A 24,992-nucleotide genomic window follows, 5' to 3' on the forward strand; every position below is an offset into this window, starting at 1 on the left:
TGGCAGAATGGATAAGAATTCACCAACCAACCACCTGCTGCCTTCAAGATACTCACCTAACACATAATGACTCATATAAACTTAAGGTAAAGGGGTGGAAAAAGACATTTCATGCAAATGGACACCAAAAGTGAGAAGGAGTAGCTATTTTTATATCAGACAAAACCAACTTTAAAGCAACAGCAGTTTAGAATTTCTACACACACCGAAGAGAGGTCCTCTTTCCTTGCCTAATGCAGCCATGGCTTGTGGTCCCAAGAGGCATCTGAAGTAGGTAGCAACTCCAAAGCATTGGATGCTGGATAAATTGACCAGTGTGTTTGCTCCTTGTCCATTCATCAGTCCTCACAAGTTGAGAGAGTGTCTCCCCCTCATCATTTTCCCAAGGAACAGACTTAAGTATGCCCTGACAGGAGATGAAGTAAAGATTTGCATGCAGGGGTTCATTAAGGTTGATGGCAAGGTACGAACTGATATAACCTACCCTGCTGGATTCACGGATGTCATCAGCATTGACAAGACGGGAGATAATTTCCATCTGATCTATGACACCAAGGATCACTTTGCTGTACGTCGTATTACACCCAAGGAGGCTAAGTACAAATTGGGCAAAGTGAGAAAAATCTTTGTGGGCACAAAAGGAATCCCTCATCTGGTGACTCATGATGCTCGTAGCATCCACTACCCTGATCCCCTCATCAAGGTAAATGATACCATTCAGATTGATTTAGAGACTGGTAAGATTACTGATTTCATCAAGTTCAACACTGGTACACTGGTAACCTGTGTATGGTGACTGGAGGTGCTAACCTGGGAATAATTGGTGTGATCACCAACAGACAGAGGCACCCTGGATCTTTTGACATGGTTCACATGAAAGATGTCAATGGCAACAGCTTTGCCACTCGACTTTCCAACATTTTTGTTACTGGCAAGGGCAACAAACCATGGATTTCTCTTCCCTGAGGAAAGGGTATCTGCCTCACTATTGCTGAAGAGAGAGACAAAAGACTGGGGGCCAAACAGAGCAGTGGGTGAAATGGTCCCTGGGTGATGTGTTAAATCTTTGTACATAATTAAAAATAATGTGGCAGGAATTAATAGGAAAAAAAAGCAAGAGCAGTTTAAAAGGACAAAGAGGGACATTATATAATGATAAAAGGACTTGTCCAACAGGCAAATATCACAACTCTAAACATATATGCACCTAACACTGGAGCTCCCAAATTTATAAAATAATTACTAATAGACCTAAGAAATGAGATAGACAGCAACACAATAATAGTGGGGGACCTCAATACTCCACTGACAGCACTAGACAAGTCATCAAGACAGTTAACAAAGAAACAATGGATTTAAACTATACCCTGGAACAAATGGACTTAGAGATACATACAGAACATTCCATCCAACAACCACAGAATAAACATTCTATTCAACAGTGCATGGAACTTTCTCCAGGATAGACCATATGATTGATAGGCCACAAAACGAGCCTCAATAAATTTAAGAAAATTGAAATTATATGAAGCACTCTCTCAGACCACAGTGGAATAAAACTGGAAACCTGCAGGGGTTCAGTCAGGATGGTGGGGAAAATTATAAAATGAAACACAAACCTTCTTGGAAGGCTGAAAGGTTTTTGCAAAACCTTCAAGATAAAGTTATGGCTGAAGGCAGCCTAATCCTCTTTGAGCTATAGCAAGGGTAGTTAACATAGGAATGTAGAGTAGTTTATCTAAATAGCTTGTTTACTCATGTGGTTCTAAAATTAACCTTTGATCATTTGTGGGCAGGATAGCGCTCTGTGGGGAGGGGAGTGGAGGAAGGTGACCAGGTTGATTACCCTCTAATGGTGTTTACTTGAGACTTTTGTCATTTAATGTGTACTGAATAAATACCGGGAGGGCCAGCGAGTCAGGGCTGTGGCTGACAGCACTCTTCTTAGTGTCTGTAAGTGGCCTGGACCTTCAAGCTGGAATGACAAGCATAATATCTGTGTCAGTGTACGTTATTCATCCGTCGTTAAGTCAGGGTCTGTAGGACAGACCCCCCAGGTGGTGACCCCGATGTGACCAACACTGCGAAGGAAGCATGACAGACCCCTTGAAACGAAAGTGAAAAGGACCATATTCTACCAGCAGCCCCAACGGAGCCAATACTTTTAAATTTATATTCCTCTGTCGTAAAGAATACACAGCTAAGAGATTTAATCATTTACCTGAAAAAGTAAAAATGTCCTCTCCTTGGAAATATCTTGGGTACGTACTAACTTTCCAGTCAGTAAGACCTCAGAAGGTTAAATTAAATACTAGCAACTTACACACCTTAAATGATTATCAGACATTACTGGGCGATATTAACTGGCTCCACCTCACTTTGGGGATTCCTACTGATAAACTACAAAACCTGTTTTCTATCTTAACAGGCAATCCAGCCCTGTATTCTCCCAGATATTTAACCCCTGCAGCAAAAAGGGAAATTGAGGAAATAGAACACGCCGTCTCTCAGGGGCAGCTAGATCACATTGATCCACGTTATTCAATCCAATTGTTTTATCTTTCTCACCAAACACTCCCCTACAGGGTTAATAGGACAGATGGCCCCTGGGCTATGCTTCCTAGAATGGGTTTTTTGCTCACATACTGGGACTAAAACACTATCTCCCTATAGTCAGTTACTTACTAAAGTCATCTATTCAGGCCACAAACAATGCAATCAGTCACTAGGTTATGACCCTGATGTCATCAGGATACCTTTAAGTAAAAAGCAATTCGAAGCAGTATTGCCAGTATCTATCAATCTGCAAATAGCTTTCTCTGATTACACAGGACAAATAGAGCACATACTTCCTGCTGAAAAACTCCTTTATTTCTTATCTTATACCCTGGTAATCTTGTCCACAAAAATAGTTCACTCCCCCATACCTAATGCTTTAACACTGTTTACTGATGGTTCTGGTAAACATGGAAAAGCAGCAGTCTGGTGGAGACCACATAATTCAATCACTCGATCTGGGTTTACCAGCACTTAGAGAGCCGAGACTGGGGCCCTGATACTGGCCTTGGAAACTTTTTCCACTCAGCCCATAAATATTGTAAATGACTTGGCTTACACTGTGTATTTATTGCAGAACCCTGAAACAGCCTTAATTAAGTCCGCTCTTGAGCCCACCCTGTGTGCTTTTTCTTCGATTTCAGCAATTCCTATATCAATGTACACATCCTATTTTTATCACACACATTCGAGCCCACAGCTTTCTGCCTGGCCCATTGGCTTATGGCAACGAACAATACCTACAAGTTATGACATCACTGCTTGACCAAGCCCCACAATTGCATCAATTTTTCCACCAAAATTGGAGAAACTTATCTAAACAATTTCAACTTACCCAGAGGCTAGCTAAACAAATTATCCCACAATGCCCAGATTGTCAGCTCACTGGCCTCCTTCCACAGGTGTTAACCCTAGAGGATTAGAACCTCATCAGTTATGGCAAACAGATGTTATACACGTCCCTGAATTTGGAAAACTTAGATATGTACATGTATCCATTGATACCAACACTCATCTAATTAGTGCACACATCCTTCCTAGAGAGTCCACTTGGTATATCATTAAACATCTTTTAACTTTTGCATTTATGGGGCAGCCCACAAAAATTAAAAAATTAAAAAATTAAAACTGAAAATGGTCCAGCTTATGCCAGCTCACAATTTCAACAATTTTGTCACAAATGGAATATCCAACATTCCACAGGAATCCCATATAACACCCAAGGACAAGCCATAGTAGAACGTGCCCACTCCACCCTTAAAAATATGCTCAGAAAACAGCCAGAAGAAGGGGAGTATGAGTAAAGACCCTCCAATACTATTGGCACAAGCCTTATTTACCCTTAATTTCCTAAATTTAGATGACAAATTTCAATCAGCTGTAGAAAAGCACTTTGCTAAAACCTCTCAAGACATAAAGCCTGCAGTTTTATGGAAAGATGTAAACAGTAATGAATGGTGTGATCCAAATGAATTGCTAATGTGGGGAAGAGGGTATGCTTGTGTCCATACCCCCTCAGGTCCTCTTTGGATTCCAGCATGATGCATTAAACCGTACCATGGTGTGGCTAGGATCCAACCTGGTACCGGAGATGAAGGAACTGACCCTACAGGATCCACAGCCCCAGACGATGAGGCTTCCGTGGATGACACAAGCCCCGGACGTCACCTGGGGGATGCTGAAGAGGACAACTCAGGAGGCTGAATGAATTCTGCTCCGGACACAGACACCACTTACTTCAGATAATTTGTTCCTTGCTATGCTCTCTGTTGTACATTGCAACTCACATAGGGTATTGATCCTTTTTATGCTCTTGCTTTGTCTGCAACCTGTACCTGCTACACTCTACTGGCTCATATCTTAGACCCGCCTTTCTTTCGCCCTGTCACCTGGGCAGACACTCCCTTCCCAGCCTATAATAACATAAGTGCTTGGCTAGGAGGGATAGATTTACCCCCAGTGGGGTCCCTCAGTAATGGCACATATTGGACTAAGGTGCCAGATAACACTACATATCACTCCACTATCTTCCCACTGTGTGTAAGTTATAAAGGTTCTAACACTTACTGTGTATCTGCCCAAACACAATTATGGCCATATCATGGCAAAGAAAATGCCTTAACAGCCTTAGCTACAGGTAGCCTCAAACCAGGTAATGCAATCAATGCCACTTTCCAAAATATTCCTTCCTGTGCTAAAGGACAAAATTGGGAAAGTACTGGATTTTACTTTAGCTGGCAGGTCTGGTCACAGGCGACAAGCCCATAGCCTCCAGTTAGGCAATTATAACATCTTAGACTGGAGTCCCCATGGCCATTTGCAGGGCAGCCTTACTAATGTCCTCCTCTGTCAAGGCATCAATCACAGTTTTGTAGCCACGTCCCGTTCCCCTATGATTTGGGCCGATGGGGCGATGCAATATCCCAGACCCCAAGGAAATTCCATGCCACCCCAAGACACTTTATGGCACCTGGGACATCTTGGCACCTCCCTTGACACCTGGCATGGAACATATCATAATTCCGGTAACAACTATACTATAACCTTTATTCATACTGATCAGTTACGCTGATTAGCAACTGATTTGCACTACCCATCCATGTTTTCCTTATGGGAACCAATATTTCTATTTCACCCCAAAACTCCACATTTGTGACCCGGGTGCAGGGACAGACTTTGTTCGCCTCATGTATCACTACTTACAATATATCTGATCTAAATATTACTAGTGTCATGGTACTAAGGAGATAATCTGAGGCATTCCTACCAGTCAATTTGACATGCGATTGGCAAGGATCCTCTGCCCTTGACACCTTAGAGCGTACCCTGTCCCAGGTCAGACACAAAAGATTCATAGTTACATTTATGGCCTTTATAGTCTCAGCCATAGTCATCCTAGCAACTGCTACCATTGCTGTGGCATCTATTACTGAGTCAGTATAAACAGCTGCCTTTGTAGATAATCTGGCCAAAAATGTGTCTAATGAACTTCTCTTATAGCAGGGTACAGATAAAAAAATTCTTGCACGTCTGCAAGCCCTTGAGGCTGCTTTAAAATATGTGGGGGAGCCACAAGATGCATGGGCATTCCAACAGCAATTAAGCTGCAACTGAAAGCACAAGCATATCTGTGTCACTTCTCTACCATGGAATCAATCAATGCATAGTTGGGATGAGGTGAAACAACACCTCTGGGGAATTTAACAGCAGACATAAAGCAACTTAAAACTAAAATTTTAGAATCCCTTCACACTATAGATCTACATACCCAACAAACAGCCATATGGAAGGGTGTGCAAGATCATCTCTCCTGGTTAGACCCCCACTCCTGGGGGTCACTCTTTGACTAGCAAAGAATTTTGCTAATTATACTCATGATTGTCTTATGTTATTTACTAATTCTAGGATGCAAAGCCAGAATAAGAGCAATGACTGTCACTCCTGACAAACCTGTTGCTGCATACATCGCACTCTCCAATCAATAAGATCTGATGCAGAAAACAGAAAAGGGAGAGATGTAGGGGTTCAGTCAGAATGGTGGGGAAAATTATAAAATAAAACACAAACCTTCTTAGAAGGCCAAAAGGTTTTTGCAAAAGCTTCAGGACAGAGTTATGGCTGAAGGCAGCCTAATCCTCTTTGAGCTATAGCAAGGGTAATTAACAGGAATGTAGAGTAGTTTATCTAAATAGCTTGTTTACTCATGTGGTTCTAAAACTAACCTTTGATCATTTGCAGGCAGGATAGCGCTGGGAGGGGGTAGGCGGGGGGGGGCGGGAGTGGAAGGCGACCAGGTTGATTACCCTCTAATGGTGTTTACTTGAGACTTCTGTCATTTAATGTGTACTGAATAAATGCCAGGAGGGCCAGAGAGTCAGGGCTGCAGCTGACAGCACTCTCCTTAGAGTCTTTAAGTGGCCCGGACCCTTGGCCGGATTGACAAGCATAATATCTGTGTCAGTGTACGTTATTAATCTGTCATTGAATCAGGGTCTGCAAGACAGACCCCCACAGAAATCAACTCCAAAAGGAGCCTTCAAAACCATGCAAATACATGGAAATTAACTAACCTGCTCCTGAATGATCACTGGGTCAATGAAATCAAGATTGAAATTAAATAATTCTTTGAACTGAATGACAATAGTGACAAAACCTATCAAAACCTCTGGGATACAGCAAAGGTGGTGCTAAGAGGAAAGTTCATAGCCCTAAAGGCCTACATCAAATAGTCTGAAAGAGCACAGATAGACAATCTAAGGTCACACCTCAAGGAGCTAGAGAAACAAGAATAAACCAAACCCAAACCTAGCAGGAGAAAGGAAATAACCAAGGTCAAAGCAGAACTAAATGAAATTAAAACAAAAAACAACACAAACGATAAAGAAACAAAAACCTGGTTCATTGAAAAGATAAATAAAATTGACAGACCATAAGCAAGATTAACCAAGAAAAGAAGAGAGAAAATCCAAATAAACTCAATAAGAAATGAAACAGGAGATATTACAACTGATACCACAAAAATACAAAAGATCATTCAAGGCTACTAGGAACACTTTTATGCACATAAACTAGAAAACCTAGAAGAGATGCATAAATTCCTGGAAAGATACAACCCTCCTACCTTAAATCAGGAAGAATTAGATACCCTGAACAGACCAATAATAAGCAGCAAGATTGAAACGGTAATTTAAAAATTATCAACAAAAAAAAGTCCAGGACCAGATGGATTCACAACAGAATTCTACCAAACATTCAAAGAAGAATTGGCACCAATCCTATTGACACTATTCCAGTAGATAGAGGAAGAAAGAACCCTCCTAAGTCATTCTATGAAGCCAGTATCACCCTAATACCAAAACCAACAAAGGACATAACCGAAAAGGAAAACTACAGACCAATATCCCTGATGAATATAGATGCTAAAATCCTTAACAAAATACTAGCTAACAGAATCCAACAATATATCAAAAAGACAATCCACCTTGATCAAGTGGGTTTCATACCAGGGATGCAGGGGTGGTTTAATATATGCAAGTCAATAAATGTGATACACTACACATACAGAATTAAAAACAAAAATCACATAATCATCTCAACAGATGCAGGAAAAGCATTCGACAAAATCCAGCATCACTTTTTGATTAAAACTCTCAGCAAAATTAGCATACAAGGGACATACCTCAATGTAATAAAAGACATCTTTGACTAACCCACAGCCAACAAAATACTGAATGGGGAAAAGTAGAAAGCATTCCCTCTGAAAACTGGAACAAAGATGCCCACTCTCACCACTCCTCTTCAACATAGTACTGGAAGACCTACCCAGAGCAATCAGACATGAGAAATAAATCTAGGACATCCAAATCAGTAAAGAGGAAGTCAAACTGTCGCTGTTTGCTGATGATATAATTGTTTACCTAGAAAACCTTAACAATTCCTCCAGAAAGCTCCTAGAACTAATAAAATAATTCAGCAAAGTTTCTGGATACAAAATTAATGTGCACAAATCAGTAGTTCTGCTATACACCAACAGCAACCAAGCTGAGAAACAAATCAAGAACTCAACCCCTTTCACAATAGCTGCAAAAAATAAAATATTTAGGAATATACCTAACCCAGGAGGTGAAAGACCTCTACAAGGGAAACTACAAAACAATGCTGAAGGAAATCATAGATGACACAAACAAATCGAAACATATCCCATGCTCATGGATGGATAGAATCAATATTGTAAAAATGACCATACTGCCAAAAGCAATTTAAAAATTCAATGCAGTTCCCATCAAAATACCACCATCATTCTTCACAGAATTAGAAAAAACAATTCTAAAATTCATATGGAACCAAAAAAGAGCCCACATAGCCAAAGCAAGACTAAGCAAAATAAACAAATCTAGAGGCATCACATTACCTGATTTCAAACTATACTATAAGGCCATAGCCACCAAAACAGCATGGTACTGGTATAAAAAAGAATAGAGAAACCAGATGTAAACCCAAATACTTACAGCCAAGTGATCTTCGACAAAGCAAACGAAAACACAAAGGGGGAAAGGACACTCTTTTCAACAAATGGTGCTGGTATAATTGGCTAGTTGCATGTAGGAAAATGAAACTGGATTGTCATCTCTCACCTTATACAAAAATCAACTCAAGATGGATCAAGGACTTAAATATAAGACCTGAAACTATACAAATTCTAGAAGATAACATTGGAAAACCCCTTCTAGAGATTGGCTTATGTAAGGATTTCATGACCAAGAACCTAAAAGCAAATACAATAAAAACAAAGATAAATAGCTGGGTCTTAATTAAACTGAAGAGCTTTTGCATGGCAAAAGGAAGAGTCAGCAGAGGAAACAGATAACCCACAGAGTAGGAGAAAAATCTTCACAATCTATACATCCGACAAAGAATAGCCAGAATCTACAATGAACTCAAATCAGCAAGAAAAGCAAACAATCCCATCAAAAAGTGGGTTAAGGAAATGAATGGACAATTCTCAAAAGAAGATATACAAATGGCCAACAAACATATGAAAAAATACTCAATATCACTAATGATCAGGGAAATGCAAATCAGAACCACAATGTGATACCACCTTACTCCTGCAAGAATGGCCATAATAAAAAAAATCATAAAACAATGGATGTTGGCGTGGATGCGGTGAACAGGGAACACTTCTACACTGCTGGTGGGAATATAAACTAGTACAGCCACTATGGAAAACAATGTGGAGAAAAAAAGAAAGAAACAAAGAAAGTCATTATATAATGATAAAGGGATAACTTAATCATAAAAACACGGACAGGCATGGTGGCTCATGCCTATAATCCCAGCACTTTAAGAGGCAGAGATGGAAGAATCACTTGAGGCCAGGAGTTCGAGACCAGCCTGGTCAACATAGCAAGACCCCATCTCTTTTTTTAAAAAATTAAAAAACAAAACCAAAAAAAACCAATAAATATATGTGCATTTCATCTAATTGCTGCAGAATACGCATTCTTCTCATCAGCACATGGAATGTTCTCAGTCAAACAACAATAACAAAAAACCCTGAAAACAACAACCAAAAAAACCATGAAAAAGAACGCAAAGTCTACATGACACATGGGACATCATAAAGCAACCAAATATATGGATTTCGGTGTTCCAGAAGGTGAAGAGAAGATCAATGGCATAAGAAACCTATTTACCAAAATAATGACTGAAAACTTTCCAAGTATAGCAAGACATTTAGACATCCAGATACAGGAAGCTCAGATACCCACAAATAGATAACAACCCCAAAAGGTCTTCTGTCTGTCACATTATAGTCAAACTGTCAAAAGTTAAAGGCAGAGAGAAGTGCCTAGTCACATACAAGGGAAGTCACATCAGAGTAACAAAGGATTTCTCAGCAGAAACTTCACAGGCCAGGAGAGGATGGGATGATATATTCAAAGTGCTAAGAGGAAAATAAAACAAAAACCTGCCCAACAAGAATTCTATACCCAGCCAAGGAATCTTTCATAAATAAAAGAGAAATAAAGTCTCTCCCAGACAAACAAAAATGGAGAAGATTCATTTCAGGAATGAGTCCTCACATCTCAATAATAACATCTCAATAATAACCCTACCTATAAGTGGATTAAATGTCCTACTTAAAAGATAAGACAGTAAACAACAACAGTAAAAAGACAATGAAGATCATAATATAATGACAAAGCGATTAATTCATCAATAGAATATTGCATTTCTAAATATATACGCACCCAACACTGAAGCACTCAGATATATAAAGCAATTACTAGATCTAAAGGAAGAGACAGACTCCAATACAGTTGTATTTGGGTACTTTAAAACCTACTCACAGCAGGCCGGGCATGGTGGCTCATGCCTGTAATCCCAGCACTTTGGGAGGCCGAGGCGGGTGGATCACAAGATCAGGAGTTCGAGACCAGCCTGGCCAAGATGGTGAAACCCCATCTCTACTAAAAATACAAAAATTACCTGGGCGTGGTGGCAGGCACCTGTAATCCCAGCTACTTGGGAGGCTGAGGCAGAGAATCACTTGAACCCGGGAGGCGGAGGTTGCAGTGAGCCGAGATCATGCCACCGCACTCCAGCCTGGGTGACACAGCAAAACTCCATCTCAAAAAAAAAAAAAAACCCAAAACCGCACACATACACCTACTCACAGCATTAGATAGCTCATCTAGACAGAAAATCAACATAGAAACATTGGAATTAAATTGCACTTTAGACCAAATGGACCTAACAGACATTTACAGACCACTTCATCTAACAGCTACAGAGTATATATTCTTCTCATCAGCACACAGAATATTATTATTAGCATACAGGATATTTTCCAGGATAGGCCATATGTTAGGCCACAAAATAAGTCTCAATAAATTCAAATAAATCAAAATAATATCAAGTAACTTTTCTGAACACAATGGAATAAAATAGACATTAATAACAAGAGAAACTTTGGAAATGGTACAAATAAATGGAAATTAAACATGCTCCTGAAAAAAAACGAGTCAATGCAGAAATTAAGAAATTTATTGCAACACACAGAAATGAAAACACAATGTACCACAACCTATGGAACACAGCAAAAGCAGTGCTAACAGGGAAATATATAGCAGTAAATGCCTACATTAAAAAAAAAAAAAAAAAAAAAAAAGAGAGAAAGACTTCAAATAACCTAACAATGAACCTTAAGGAACTAAAAAACGCAAGAACAAAACAAACACAAAATTAGTAGAAGGAAAGACATTATAAAGATCAAAGCAGAACTAAACAAAATAGACTTAAAAAGATACAAAGGATCAACAAAACGAAGTTGCTTTTTTTACAAAAATATTTTGTTCTTCAACTTTTAAATTCTGGGGTACATGTGCAGGATGTGCAGGTTTGTTACATAGGTAAATATGTGCTGTGGTGGTTTGCTGCACAGATCATCCCATCACCTAGATATTAAGCCCAGCATCCATTAGTTATTCTTCCTGATGCTCTCCTTCCCCCTACCCTCCTGACAGGCCCCAGTGCGTGTTGTTCCGCCCCACCCCCCCGCGATGTGTCCATGTGTTCCCATCATTCAGCTCCTACTTATAAGTGAGAACATGCAGTGTTTGGTTTTCTGTTCCTGTGTTAGTTTACTGATGATTATGGCTCCCAGCTTCATCCATGTTCCTGAAAAGGACATGATCTCATTATTTTTATGGCTGCATAGTATTCCATGGTGTATATGTACCACATTTTCTTTATCCAGTCTATCGTTGATGGGCATTTGGGTTGATTCCAGTATTTGTTATCGTGAACAGTGCTGCAATGAACATATGCATGCATTATCTTTATAATAGAATGATTTATATTTCTTTGGGTAAATACCCAGTAATGGGATTACTGGGTCCAATGGTATTTCTACCTCTAGGTCTTTGAGGAATCATGCCACACTGTCTTCCACAATGGCTGAACTAATTTACACTTCCGCCAACAGTGTAAAGGCATTCCTTTTTCTCCACAACCTCACCAGCACCTGTTGTTTCTTGACATCTTAATTATCTCATTGTGGTTTTAATTTGCATTTCTCTAATGATCAGTTATGTTGAGCTTTTTTTACATGTTTGCTTGGCCACATGTGTGTCTCCTTCTGAGAAGTGTTTGTTCATGTCATTTGCCCAGCTTTTAATGGGTTTTTTTTTTCTTGTAAATTTGCTTACGTTTCTTGTAGACTCTGGATATTAGACCTTTGTCAGATAGAGTACAAAAATTTTCTCCCATTCTGTAGGTTGTCTGTTCACTCTGATGATAGTTTCTTTTGCTGTGCAGAAGCTATTTAGTTCAATTAGATCCCATTCATCAACTTTTGCTTTTGTTGCTGTGCTTTAGCATTTTCATTGTGAAACCTTTGCCAGTGCTGATGTTCTGAATGGTACTGCCTAGATTTTCTTCTAGGGTTTTTATAGTTTTGGGTTTTATATTTAAATCTTTAATCCATCTTGAGTTAATTTTTGTATAAGGTATAAGGAAGGGATCCAGTTTCAACTTTCTGCATATGACTAGCCAGTTCTCCTAGCACCATTTATTAAAAAGGGAATCATTTTCCCTTTGCTTGCTTTTATCAGGTTTGTCGAAGATCAGATGGTTATAGCTATGTGGTCTTATTTTTGAATTCTCTATTCTGTTCCATTGGTCTATGTGTCTGTTTCTGTCCAAGTACCATGCTGTTTTGGTTACTGTAGCTTTGTAGTATACTTTGAAGTCAGGTAGCATGATGCCTCCAGCTTTGTTCTTTTTGTTTAGAATTGTCTTGGCTATTTGGGCTTTTTGTTCTTGTTGTTCCATATGAATTTTAAAATAGTTTCTTCTAATTCTGTGAAGAATGCTAATGGTAGTTTAAGGAGAATAGCATTGAATCTATAAATTACTTTGGGCAGTATGGCTACTTCCATGATATTGATTCCTCCTATCCATGAGGATGGAATGTTTTTCCATTTGTTTGTGTCCTCTCTGATTTCTCGAGCAGTGCTTTGTGGTTCATCTTGAAGAAGTCATTTCCCTTGTTAGCTGTGTTCCTAGGTATTTTATTCTCTTTGTAGCAATTGAGAATCAGAGTTCATTCATAATTTGGTTATCTGCTTGTCTGTTGTTGGTGAAAAGGAATGCCAGTGATTTTTGCACATTAATTTTGTATCCTGAAACTTTGCTCAAGTTGCTTATCAGCTTAGGAAGCTTTTGGGCTGAGACAATGGGGTTTTCTAGATATAGGATCACATCACCTGCAAACAAAGATAATTTAACTTCCTCTCTTCCTATTTGAATATGCTTTTTCTTTCTCTTGCCTGATTTCCCTGACCAGAATTTCCAATACTATGTTGAATATGAGTGGTGAGAAGGCATCCTTGTCTTGTGCCAGTTTTCAAGGGAAATGCTTCCAGCTTTTGCCCATTCAGTATGATACTGGCTGTGAGTTTGTCATATATGGCCCTTATTATTTAGAGGTATGTTCCTTCAATACCTAGTTTATTGAGAGTTTTTAACATAAAGGATGTTGAATTTTATCAAAGGCCTTTTCTGTGTCAAGATAATCATGTGGTTTGTCTTTCATTCTGTTTATGTGATGAATTACATTTATTGATTTGCATATGTTGAATCAACAGTGCATCCCAGGGAGCAAGCCGACTTGATCATGGTGGATAAGCTTTTTGATGTGCTGCTGGATTTGGTTTGCCAGTATTAATGTTATTGAGAATTTTTGTATCAATGTTCATCAGGGATATTGGCCTGAAGTTTTCTTTTGTCATATCTCTGCCAGGTTTTGGAATTAGGATGATGCTGGCCTTATAAAATGAGGGAGGAGTTGCTCCTTTTCAATTGCTTGAAATAGTTTCAGTAAAAATGGTACCAGCTCTTCTTTGTATCTCTGATACAATTCAGCTATAAATCCGTCTGGTCCTGGGCTTATTTTGGTTGGTAGGCTATTTATAAGTGACTCAATTTCAGAAATTGTTCTTGATCTATACAGGAATTCAATTTCTTCCTGGTTCAGTCTTGGGAGGGTGTATATGTCCAGGAATTTATCTATTTCTTCTAGATTTTCTAGTTTATGTGCATAGAGGTGTTTATAGTATTCTCTGATGGTTGGTTGTATTTCTGTGGGGTCAGTGGTGATATCCCCCTTATCATTTCTGATTGTGTCTGTTTGGTTCTTCTCTTTTTCTTCTTTATTAGTCTAGCTAGCAGTCAATTAATTTTTTCAAAAAAAAAAAAAACAACTCCTGGATTAATTCTTTGAAAGGTTTTTTCATGTCTCTATTTCCTTCAGTTCTGCTCTGATCTTGGTTATTTCTTGTCTCCTGCTAGCTTTGGGATTTGTTTGCTCTTGGTTCTCTAGTTTTTTGTTGTTGTTGTTTGGTTTGTTTTTTGTTTTGAGATGGAGTCTCACTCTGTTGCCCAGGCTGGAGTGTAGTGGTGCGATCTTGGTTCACTGCACCCTCCATCTCCCAGGTTCAATCAATTCTCCTGCCTCAGCCTCTCAAGTAGCTGGGATTACAGGTGTGCACCATCGTGACCGGCTAATTTTTGTATTTTTAGTAGAGGCAGGATTTCACCATGTTAGCCAGGCTGGTCTCAAACTCCTGAGCTCAAGCACTCCACCCAACTCGGCCTCCCAAAGTGCTGGGATCACAGGCATGAGCCACCATGCCTGGCCTCTAGTTTAGTTGTGATGTTAAGTTGTTGATTTGAGATCTTTTTGTTGTGGGGATTTAGTGCTATAAATTTCCCCATTAACACTGCTTTACCTGTGTCCCAGAGATTCTGGTACATTGTCTCTTTGTTCTCTTTAATTTCAAATAACTTCTTGATGTCTGCCTTAATTTCATTATTTACTCAGGAGTCATTCAGGAGCAGGTTGATCAATTTCCACGTAGTTGTGTGGTTTTGAGTGAGTTTCTTAATCTTGAGTTCTAACTTGATTGTGCTGTGGTCTGAGCAGTTTGCTTTCAGTTCTTTTGCACTTGCTGAGGGGTGTTTTACTTCCAATTATGTGATCAATTTTAGAGTGCCATGTGATGAGAAAAATGTATATTCTGTTGTTTTGGGATGGACAGTTCTGTAGATATCTATCAGGTCCACTTGATCCAGAGCTGAGTTCAGGACCTGAATATCTTTGTTGATTTTCTGTCTTGATGATCTAATATTGTCAGTGGGGTGTTAAAGTGTCCACTATTACTGTGTGGGAATCTTTGAAGGTCTCTAAGAACTTGCTTTATGAATCTGAGTGCTCCTATATTGGGTGTATATATATTTAGGATAGTTAGCTCTTGTTGAATTGAACCCTTTACCATTATGTAATGGCCTTCTTTTTTTATCTTTGTTGGTTTAAAGTCTGTTTTGTCAGAAACCAGGATTGTGACCCCAGCTTTTTTCTGTTTTCCATTTTTCCTCCCTCCCTTTATTTTGAGCCTATGTGTGTCTTTGGATGTGAGATGTGTCTCTTGAAGACAGAATACTAATGGGGCTTGACTCTATCCAGCTTGCCATTTTATGTCTTTTAATTGTGGCATTAAGCCCATTTACATTTAAGGTTAATACTGTTATGTGTGAATCTGATCCTGTCATCATGATGCTAACTGGTTATTCTGCAGACTTGTTTTATGTGGTTGCTTCATAGCGTCACTGGTCTGTATACTTCAGTGTGCTTTTGTAGTGGCTGGTAATGGTTTTTCCTTTCCACATCTAGTACTTCCTTCAGGAGCTCTTGCAAGGCAGGCTTGGTGGAGATGTATTCCCTCAGCATTTGCTTGTCTGAAAAGGAGCTTATTTCTCTTTCATTTATGAAGCTTAGTTTGGCTGGATATGAAATTCTGGGTTGGTAATTCTTTTCTTTAAGAATGTTGAATATTGGCCACCAATCTCTTTTGGCTTGTTGGGTTTCCACTGAGAGATATGCTGTTAGTCTGATGGGCTTACTTTTTTTAGGTGACCCGGCCTCTCTGGCTGCCCTTAACACTTTTTCTTTCATTTTGACCTTGGCAAATGTGATGATGGTGTGTTTTGGGGTTTTCTTGTAAAGTATCTTACTGGGGTTCTCTGGATTTCCTGAATTTGAATTTTGGCCTGTCTTGCTAGGTTGGGGAAGTTCTCCTGGATGATATCCTGAAGAATGTTTTCCAACTTGATTCTGTTCTCCCCATCTCTTTCAGGTACCCCAATCAGTCATAGGATGTCTTTTTACATAATCCCATATTTCTTGGAGGTTTTGTTAGTTCCTTTTCATTCTCTTTTCTTTATTCTTGTCTGCATGTTTTATTTCAGAAAGATAAGTCTTCAAGCTCTGAGATTCTTTTCTCCACCTGGCCTGTTCTGTTATTGATACTTGTGATTGCACAGTGAATTTCTTGTGTTGTGTTTTCCAGCTCTATCAGGTCAGTTTTGTTCCTCTCTAAACTGGTTATTCTGGTTATCAGCTCCTGTAGTTTTATCATGGTTCTTAGATTCTTTGCATTGGGTTCTAACTATGCACCAGGACAGGCACAGTGGCTCATGCCTGTAATCCCAGCACTTTGGGAGGTCTAAGTGGGCAGATCACCTGAGGTCAGGAGTTAAGAGACCAGCCTGGCCAACAAGGTGAAACCCCATCTCTACTAAAAATACAGAAAAGCAGCCGGGCATGATGGCATGCGCCTTTAGTCCCAGCTACTCAGGAGGCTGAGACACAAGAATTGCTTGAACCTTGGAGGAAGAGGTTGTAGTGAGCTGAGACTGCGCCACTGCACTCCAGCCTGGGTGACAGAGTGAAACTCTGTCTAAAAAATAATAATGATAATACACCATAATTCAGGTGGGCATGGTGGCTCATGCCTGTAATCCCAGCACTTTGGGAGGCCAAGGCAGGCAGATCACCTGAGGACAGGAGTTCAAGGCCAGCCTGGCCAACATTGTGAAACCCCATCTCTACTAAAAAAAAAACAAAAAACAAACAAAAACCCCCCCCCCAAAATTAGCCGAGCATGGTGGCAGGCGCCTGTAGTCCCAGCTACTCAGGAGGCTGAAGCAGAAGAATCACTTAAACCCAGGAAGCGGAGGTTGCAGTGAGCCGAGATTGTGCCATTGCACTCCAGCCTGGGTGACAAAAGTGAATTTCCATCTCTCCATGTGTTATTATTACACAGTTATAAAAACAAAAACAGCACGGAACTGGCATAAAAACACATAGACCAACAGAATAGAATAAAGAAGCTATCAATAGGTTGGGTGCAGTGGCCCATCCTTCTAATCCAAGCATTTTGGGAGGCCAAGGAGGGAGGATCACTGGAGCTCAAGAGTTCGAGATGAGCCTGGGCAACATGAAACACTGTCTCTATGAAAACCACAAAAAATTAGCCAGGCATGGTGGTGTGCACCTGTAGTCCCAGCTACTTGGGTAGTTGAGGTGGGAAGATCGCTTGAGCCTGGGCGGTCAAGGCTGCAGTGAGCCAACATCACACCACTGCATTCCAGCCTGGAGAACAAAGTGAGATCCTGTCTCAAAACAAAGACAAAAACAAAAACAAAAACAAGACAAAAAACAAAACAAAAAACTATCAATAAATCCATGCATTTACAGCCAGCTCATTTTTGGTAAAGGCATCAAGAACATACAATGGGGAAAGGATACTCTCCTCTTCAATAAATGCTGCCAAGAAAACTAGATGTCCATTGCAGAAGAATGAAACTACACCCGTATAAATCATACATAAAAACCAAAATAGATTAGACTTAAATGTGAGACCTGAAACTATGAAACTACTTGAAAGAAACATTTGGGAAACATTTCAGGACACTGGTCTAGGCAGAGATTTTTTCTGAGTAAAACCTCAAAAGCACAGACAATGAAAGCAAAAATTGACAAACAGAATTACATCAAGCTGAAAAGCTTCTGCACAGCAAAGAAAACAATCAACAAAGTGAAAAGACAACCTAAAGAATGGGAGAAAATATTTGCAAGCTACCCATCCAGCAAAGAATTAATAGCCACAATATACAAAGAACTCAAACAACTTAGTAACAAAAAACAATCCTAATACAAAATGGACAAAATATCTGAATGGACATTTCTCAAAAGATGACATACAAATGGCCAACAGGTATATGAAAAAACGCTCGATACTACTAATCATCAGAAAAAAGGAAGTCAATACCATAATGAGGTATCATTGCACCCTGGTTAAAATGACTATTATAGAAAAGATGGAAAATAAATGCTTGTGGGCATACAGATACAGGGGAATGCTCATACACCCTTGGTGGGAATGCAAATTAGTATAGCAGCTATGGAAAACAGTATGGAGGTTCCTCAAATAATTAAAAATAGAACTACCATATGATCTAGCAATCCCATAGCTGGGTATATATCCAAAAGAAAGAAAATCAGTATATCAAAGAGATATCTGCACTCCCACATTTATTGCAGCTCTATTCACAACAGCTAAGATACACAATTGATATAAGTATCCAACAATGGATAAATAGCTAGAAGAAAAGGTTTGAATGTTTCCAACACAAATAAATGATAAATGTTTGAGGTGATGAATATCCCAATTACCCTGATTTGATTGTTACATATTGTATGCACATATCAAAATATCACATGCACCCCATAAAAATGTACAACTATCATGTATCAATAAAATACCCATAGAATATACAAAAAAGAAACTAACAGAAAATATTTTAAAATATTTTAAATGACAATAACAATTAAATGACAATTAACAATAATGTTAGCATATAAAGCTATTTTCTAAAACAATTTGGTAAGGAGAGTGGCATTGTTTTATAGTTCTACAAATCTCTTTAATGTTTAGCTTAATAGAAGGCAGCTGAATTACCATACCTGCTTCTGCATTCAACTTGCTGCAATATGTTGTAAAATCTGGCTTCACACAGGTAGATATTTGGAAAAAGAGGGGTATTTAATAGCTTTTTCAGATAATAGTGTGCTTTGATATTATACCAAACATTGATGAAGTAGTTGAAGGATCCTAGTTCTTAGTCAATTCTCATAAAAATTATCTCTTAAAACTATGACATTGTTGGAGCACAATACCAAAAACTAATCAGGTCTTTGTACCATGGTTCTTACAAGTTTAAGATAAGCCTTCTAGAGGCCAGAGTCATATTCCCTTACTTTCCTGCCCAAAGCATCCATGCCTGTTTCTTCCTCCAAGGCTTCAGGCTACAGGGCAGAAGACAGAAGATCTCCTGGCCTCCATGAAACTTGGCTTATTTAGAAATTCAGCACTGGTAAAAGGTAGTTGGTTTTTCTTTTCACTCCTAGGCTAAACCCTGCATAGGTATTTTAATATAGGGTTCATAATTGAGTTCTCAGGTGAGACTGATTTTCTTCTCAATGAAAAGATTTTTTTTTTCCTATTAGATTCACCTATATATGATTGTTTCTCAAAACTCAGAGGGTAATAAAGGAGGAGGCAAGATAGAGGATTTTTATTGAAAGTAGGTTATGCAAACTTGGCTTGAAAGGTACTTATCATTGTAAAAATTATGCCTAATGATGCATCAAATACAAAAACATAATACATCAATAGTCAACCCTTTCCCCATAAAGGCAAAGTTATTGAGAAATGTTTATTTTTCCTCTTGTAATGGCTAATCCAGGTAATAATATGACAGCAAATGGAAAATTCACATTGCTTCTTTCATTGCTTCTGTCCCTTAAACCTGTTAATCTTTCAGAACCACATTACTGAAGTGCTGGCCTGTGCACGGAAACAGAATGATATCCAGGTCTTACACGTCCAGGGCCCAGTGGACAGACAGGCCCTGGTCCTCCACGCTGGCCACCATGTCTTCGATGGCATTCCAGTCCAGCTTGCTGAGGATGCTGCCAGTGCTCTCAGACACGCTGTCCACACTGCCCACCCCAAAAGGATGCTCTGGCTCTTCCTCTTCAGTTGGAGACAAGTCCTATTAAATTGAAAAGACAGTTGTGGTCCTAGCCCCTAAAAACAAAGAAAAAAACAAAAACAAAAAAACCTGGAACGTGAACTAAGCTTTCCAAAAATTATAGAGTTGCTCATTCATCAAAAGGCTGAAGGAAATGTGCCAGGAAATAGGGCTGTGATTGCCCAGCACATCCAGATGGACAAGAGCTGAACATCATCTCACACAATGAGATGCTGGCACCGGATCTGAAGACAGGGCAGAATGGATGTTGATACTTGTAGTACGATTTTATGTTCTTAAATTTTGGTCATTTTTTAGTTAAAAAATACAGTCACAGAGAATTCTGAAAGACAAATGCTGGAGTACTAAGCCAAAAGGGAAGATACTTTGCATCACAATTTCAAACTGACCTAAAAACTTTTCAGTATTTCCACATCCCACAAAAAACAAACTAAAAAACAAACAAACAAACAAAAAACCTGAAGAACATAGAGCAATCACTAGACAAACAAAATCTAGAACAATGCTTACTTGTAGAAGGGAATTGTGACTCTCATGAAGAATCTTATGGATTTCTGAAGGTATCGTCCAGGGACTCACCACAGTCTCCTCTCTTTCATACTCTACACACACCTGCTTGGTTTGAGGTGCAAGCCCAGCACTTCCATGTTTTTTTGTATGCTGCAGACTACGACACGGAGCATTAGAGCCTTTTAAGGGATAAGAACAAAGCACACATTGGAATTGATTCATTCATTCATTTATTTGTTAATTGTGACTTTTATCATCAAAGCCAAGGTAGTCACATTTTAAATAATATTTGAATCACAAGGTCTGGAAATGGTTCACTTTAGGGTTCGAACAATTCCTGTCCTGTCAGTGTATGAGATGGAAACTGAATTCCAGCCTTCTTTGGATTTGAAAACTATTAGTAATAAATCTCTAAGACAAGTAAATCTAGGGAGGAGAGGCCACAGGTATAACAGAACGGTGGAGAGGTCTTGACACCAAAGTTGGGTGAACTCTGAGACCTGGGCTTTCCCTGTCTTTTATGGAAAGTCTTGTGAAAACTTCTTAGAAGCAATGTTTTGGGCCTCTTCACCCAGGCTTCATGCTTACAATCTACCTTTAGGCAAAGGCATCACAGTGAGTGTGGTGACAATACATTATGACCCTCTTTCTTCTTACTGCATATATCAGTATTTGTTGAAAAGAAACTTTCATTCTAGCTAATCCCCAGAGGCAACTTAGTAAACCCACAAACCAATAAGGTTTCTCTGCACAAAGCCCTAGAGGAGCCTACCTCACCTAACACAATGTTCCAAAGCCAATATCACAGCATGTTCTACCCTTCAAGGTGATTTCATGAAGAAACACCCAAGACATGGGGCAAGATGGGAAGTAAATATAGATCCCAAACAAGCAGTCATGTGGCTCCCTGAAGAGAGGAGAAGAGGTATGACAACGCTGAAGTTTGGGCCCTCTTTGTCTTTTGTAACTGTACCAACCTTATGTACTTGAAGCTGAAGATATCTCCAAGAAATAAAGCCCCCAAAACAATCACAGCACACACTTTGGCATTTAGTATAGGCTAATAAGCATTTTTACATTCAGTCCCTTGAACTTACCAGACATTCATGCCTGGTCTTTGGATTTTCTAACACACCTCTGCTCTCCCTAGCTAACTTCATTTAGTTCCATGGCTTTAAATATCACCTACATGCTGACAACTCTCTAAAACCTGTACCTCCAGTCTCATAAAGCTAACTGCCCCTTCTTAAAATCTTTGCTTGGATGTGCAATAAACATCTAAACTTTAACATGTCCAAAACCACACTTAATTTTTACCCCTAAACTGCCCTATCCCAGGAAATGCTCAGGTTAAAATCCAGTAGTACATCTTTTTTTTTTTTTTTTCTGAGACGGAATCTCACTCTGTCCCCAGGCTGGAGTGCAGTGGTGCAATTTCGGTTCGCTGCAACCTCTGCCTCCCAGATTCAAGCGATTCTCCTGCCTCAGCCTCCCAAGTAGCTGGGATTACAGGCATGCGCCACCATGCCCAGCTAATTTTGGTATTTTTAGTAGAGATGGGGTTTCACCATGTTGGCCAGGCTGGTTTGGAACTCCTGGCCTCAAGCGATCTGCCTGCCTCAGCCTCCCAAAGTGCTGGGATTACAGGAGTGAGCCACTGTGCCTGACCTCATCCTTCTTTCTTATACATGCCACATCCAATCCATCAGCAAGTCCTAATTTTGTCTATCTTCAAAATACATCCCAAATCAAATAGTTTCCTCCCATCTCCATTGTTAAAATCCTAGCCCAAGCAATATATCCTTGTATGCTGTTTTCTGTTCTTTCTTTCCACATGTTCTAAAACATAAATTATATTATCTCTCTGCTTAATTCCCTAAAATGGAGTCTCACTGCATCTCAAGTAAAATCCAAACTCCTTGCCTTAGCCTACAGTATCTAGCCCATCTCTCCTACCATATCTCTCGTCACTTTTCCACACTGATCTTTTCTGTCATACCAACTTTGTTTCTGTACCAGGACTCTGAACTTTCTGTTCTGCCTTATCTTTATGTAACAATCTTATCAGAACTTTGAACTTCTGCCTGAAACTGTTTGCCTTATCTTTACCTAACAATCTCCTTTTCATCATTCAAGATCTTCACTCCAACATCACCTTCTCTTTTTCTAAATTTTTATTTATTTAATTTTTAATTTGCTTCATACTAAGAGCTGGAGTAAGAGTTTCACCTTCTCAAAGAGACCTTTAACCATCCTTGCTAGAGTAGTTCCACCTAGTCAGCCTCATTCTCCCTTATTTATGTGCTGCTTTCTGTGTTGTTCATGAGTAACAGTGCCTGGTATGTAGTAGGAACTCAATGGGCAGTTGCTGAGTGAATACTCTTTCTGACAGTCCTATGGAGAAACCATTATTATCCCCATTTTGCAAATGAGGAAAGTGAGGCTTAGAGAGGTTATGTAATTTGCCCAAGATGATGGAGATGATCCACCCCAGAACCTGGGCTAATGTATTAACTTCTTTTTTTTTTTTTTTTTTTTTTTTTGAGAAGGAGTCTCGCTCTGTCGCCCAGGCTGGAGTGCAGTGGCACTATCTTGGCTCACTGCAACCTCTGCCTCCCGGGTTCACACCATTCTCCTGCTTCAGCCTCCTGAGTAGCTGGGACTACGGGCACCCGCCACCACGCCCAGCTAATTTTTTGTATTTTTAGTAGAGATGGGGTTTCACCGTGTTAGCCAGGATGGTCTCAATCTCCTGACCTCGTGATCCGCCAGCCTCAGCCTCCCAAAGTGCTGGGATTACAGGCGTGAGCCACTATGCCCGGCCAATGTATTAACTTTCTATTCTTTTTTTGTTTTGAGACAGAGTCTCACTCTGTCACTCAGGCTGGAATGCAGTGGCATGATCTCGGCTCACTGCAAGCTCCGCCTCCCGGGTTCACGCCATTCTCCTGCCTCAGCCTCCCGAGTAGCTGGGACTACAGGCACCCGCCACCATGCCCAGCTAATTTTTTTTTTTTTTTTTAGTAGAGACGGGGTTTCACCATGTTAGCCAGGATGGTCTTGATCTCCTGACCTCATGATCTGCCCGCCTTGGCCTACCAAAGTGCTGGGATTATACAGGCATGAGCCACTGTGCCCGGCCTAACTTTCTATTCTTTAGGGTGAAGGAAGAATAATACTTAGAGGGCCCTTTAAGATCATCTTCATATGTATAAGTAAAATATGAATAGATCTATTAATTTGGATCCCCCAAGTGGCAGCTTTCCAAAAGCTTCTTCCTGGATTAGTGCCAAAGGGAAGGGTGCAGTGGTACAGACAGCTTAGGGATTTTTCTTTTGACTAGCCCCAAGAGTCTGAAAAAGAAACAAAGCTAACATCATTTGGTAGCACCTGCCACTGTAATATCCAATGTGAGAGCTATGCTCTAGTTGAAAAGGTTTGACATTTTTTATGCTACTTAAAGACATCACAGAGTATTTTGAAATGCCACTGAAAGTTACATGTTAAAATAATTATTTCAGTAAATATTAATAAGGAACAAATTTTGAAAAACCATATAAAGGAAAAAATCTACGAGCAGATGACAGGAGTGCATATATGAACAAACACTGTGGTAAAAAAGAAAACAGCTGTTAAAACAGAAAAAGTGAGACTGAAAGAGAAACCAAAGAGTGGTTAAGCAACATAACCACAAGAGTAGGCTTCCACTTCAAAGTAGATGGGAACAAGTGGAGGTGGGGTGCTGAAGTTATTCCTTCAAGTATTCATGATATGACTAGAGATCAACAAAGGCTACAAACATCAACTAATCTCAAACTCATCTTGGCTACAATTAATTTGGCATCTAGACATCAACATTCTTGTTTTGTCCAAATGAACATAATTATTGCCATGTAGAAAGACTGACAAATCCAACTACCACCTACTCTGCTAAAATTACAGTTAAGAGTCTTGCATTTTAGGATAAATCTTCACCTATGGGGTATTACAAACCTTGAGAGGCTATCACTGGGTTTCTCTCACCTTGCTTTACCTAGAGATGGCTTTGTAATTTCCTTCCTTTCAGATCATAATGCATTTTTCTAGGATTTATCTGGGATATCCAATTTGAGATAAAAATATAATGAGAAAAGTTCTGTGAAACTGAGCATGCATAAGTCTTTTCAAGGTAAAGTGTAGCTGCCCCATTGGACAGTGAAAGCTTTCTGAAGTGAAAGGTAAATTATAGATCAAGAAGACACCCCACAGCAGAAACCAGGCTGCCAAGTACACTGGCTTCCCTCAGAAAGGAAGTACTCTTTCTCTAGGATGGTGGGCACTGACACTCAGTTTCTTTATAACAGAACACCAGTGTCTACAGAGTCTAGCCTGAGAAATCTGAAACTGGATGATAAAACTAAACCTATTACCTCCACCATTCCCAAAGAAAATCCTGCTTCTTTTCTTGCTCTACTTGTGTCAAT

At 39.6% G+C, this 24,992-nt stretch overlaps 1 protein-coding gene and 1 pseudogene across 14 annotated transcripts in view; one reads left to right on the plus strand and one right to left on the minus strand.

The window, feature by feature from the left end:
• The first annotated feature begins 241 nt into the window (after positions 1–241).
• LOC129036112 (small ribosomal subunit protein eS4, X isoform-like) lies at positions 242–1,038 on the plus strand (annotated as a pseudogene).
• A 17,441-nt stretch (positions 1,039–18,479) lies between these two features.
• The window catches only part of CPLANE1 (ciliogenesis and planar polarity effector complex subunit 1), a 150,025-nt gene continuing 143,512 nt past the window's right edge, over positions 18,480–24,992 (minus strand). For 10 of the 14 annotated variants that reach the window (XM_054487076.2, XM_054487081.2, XM_054487077.2 and 7 more), the window contains 2 exons: positions 20,530–20,708; positions 18,480–20,054 (listed from right to left, as the gene is read on the minus strand). In XM_054487076.2, coding sequence (XP_054343051.1) covers positions 19,785–20,054; positions 20,530–20,708 — 449 coding nt within the window. In that variant the 3' untranslated portion in view covers positions 18,480–19,784. The remainder of the gene's footprint in view (positions 20,055–20,529; positions 20,709–24,992) is intronic. The other 4 variants (XM_063664736.1, XM_054487082.2, XM_063664735.1 and 1 more) reach the window with 1 other exon arrangement.

Source organism: Pongo pygmaeus, chromosome 4 (genome assembly GCF_028885625.2).
Source record: "Pongo pygmaeus isolate AG05252 chromosome 4, NHGRI_mPonPyg2-v2.0_pri, whole genome shotgun sequence".
Classification (NCBI taxonomy): domain Eukaryota; kingdom Metazoa; phylum Chordata; class Mammalia; order Primates; family Hominidae; genus Pongo; species Pongo pygmaeus.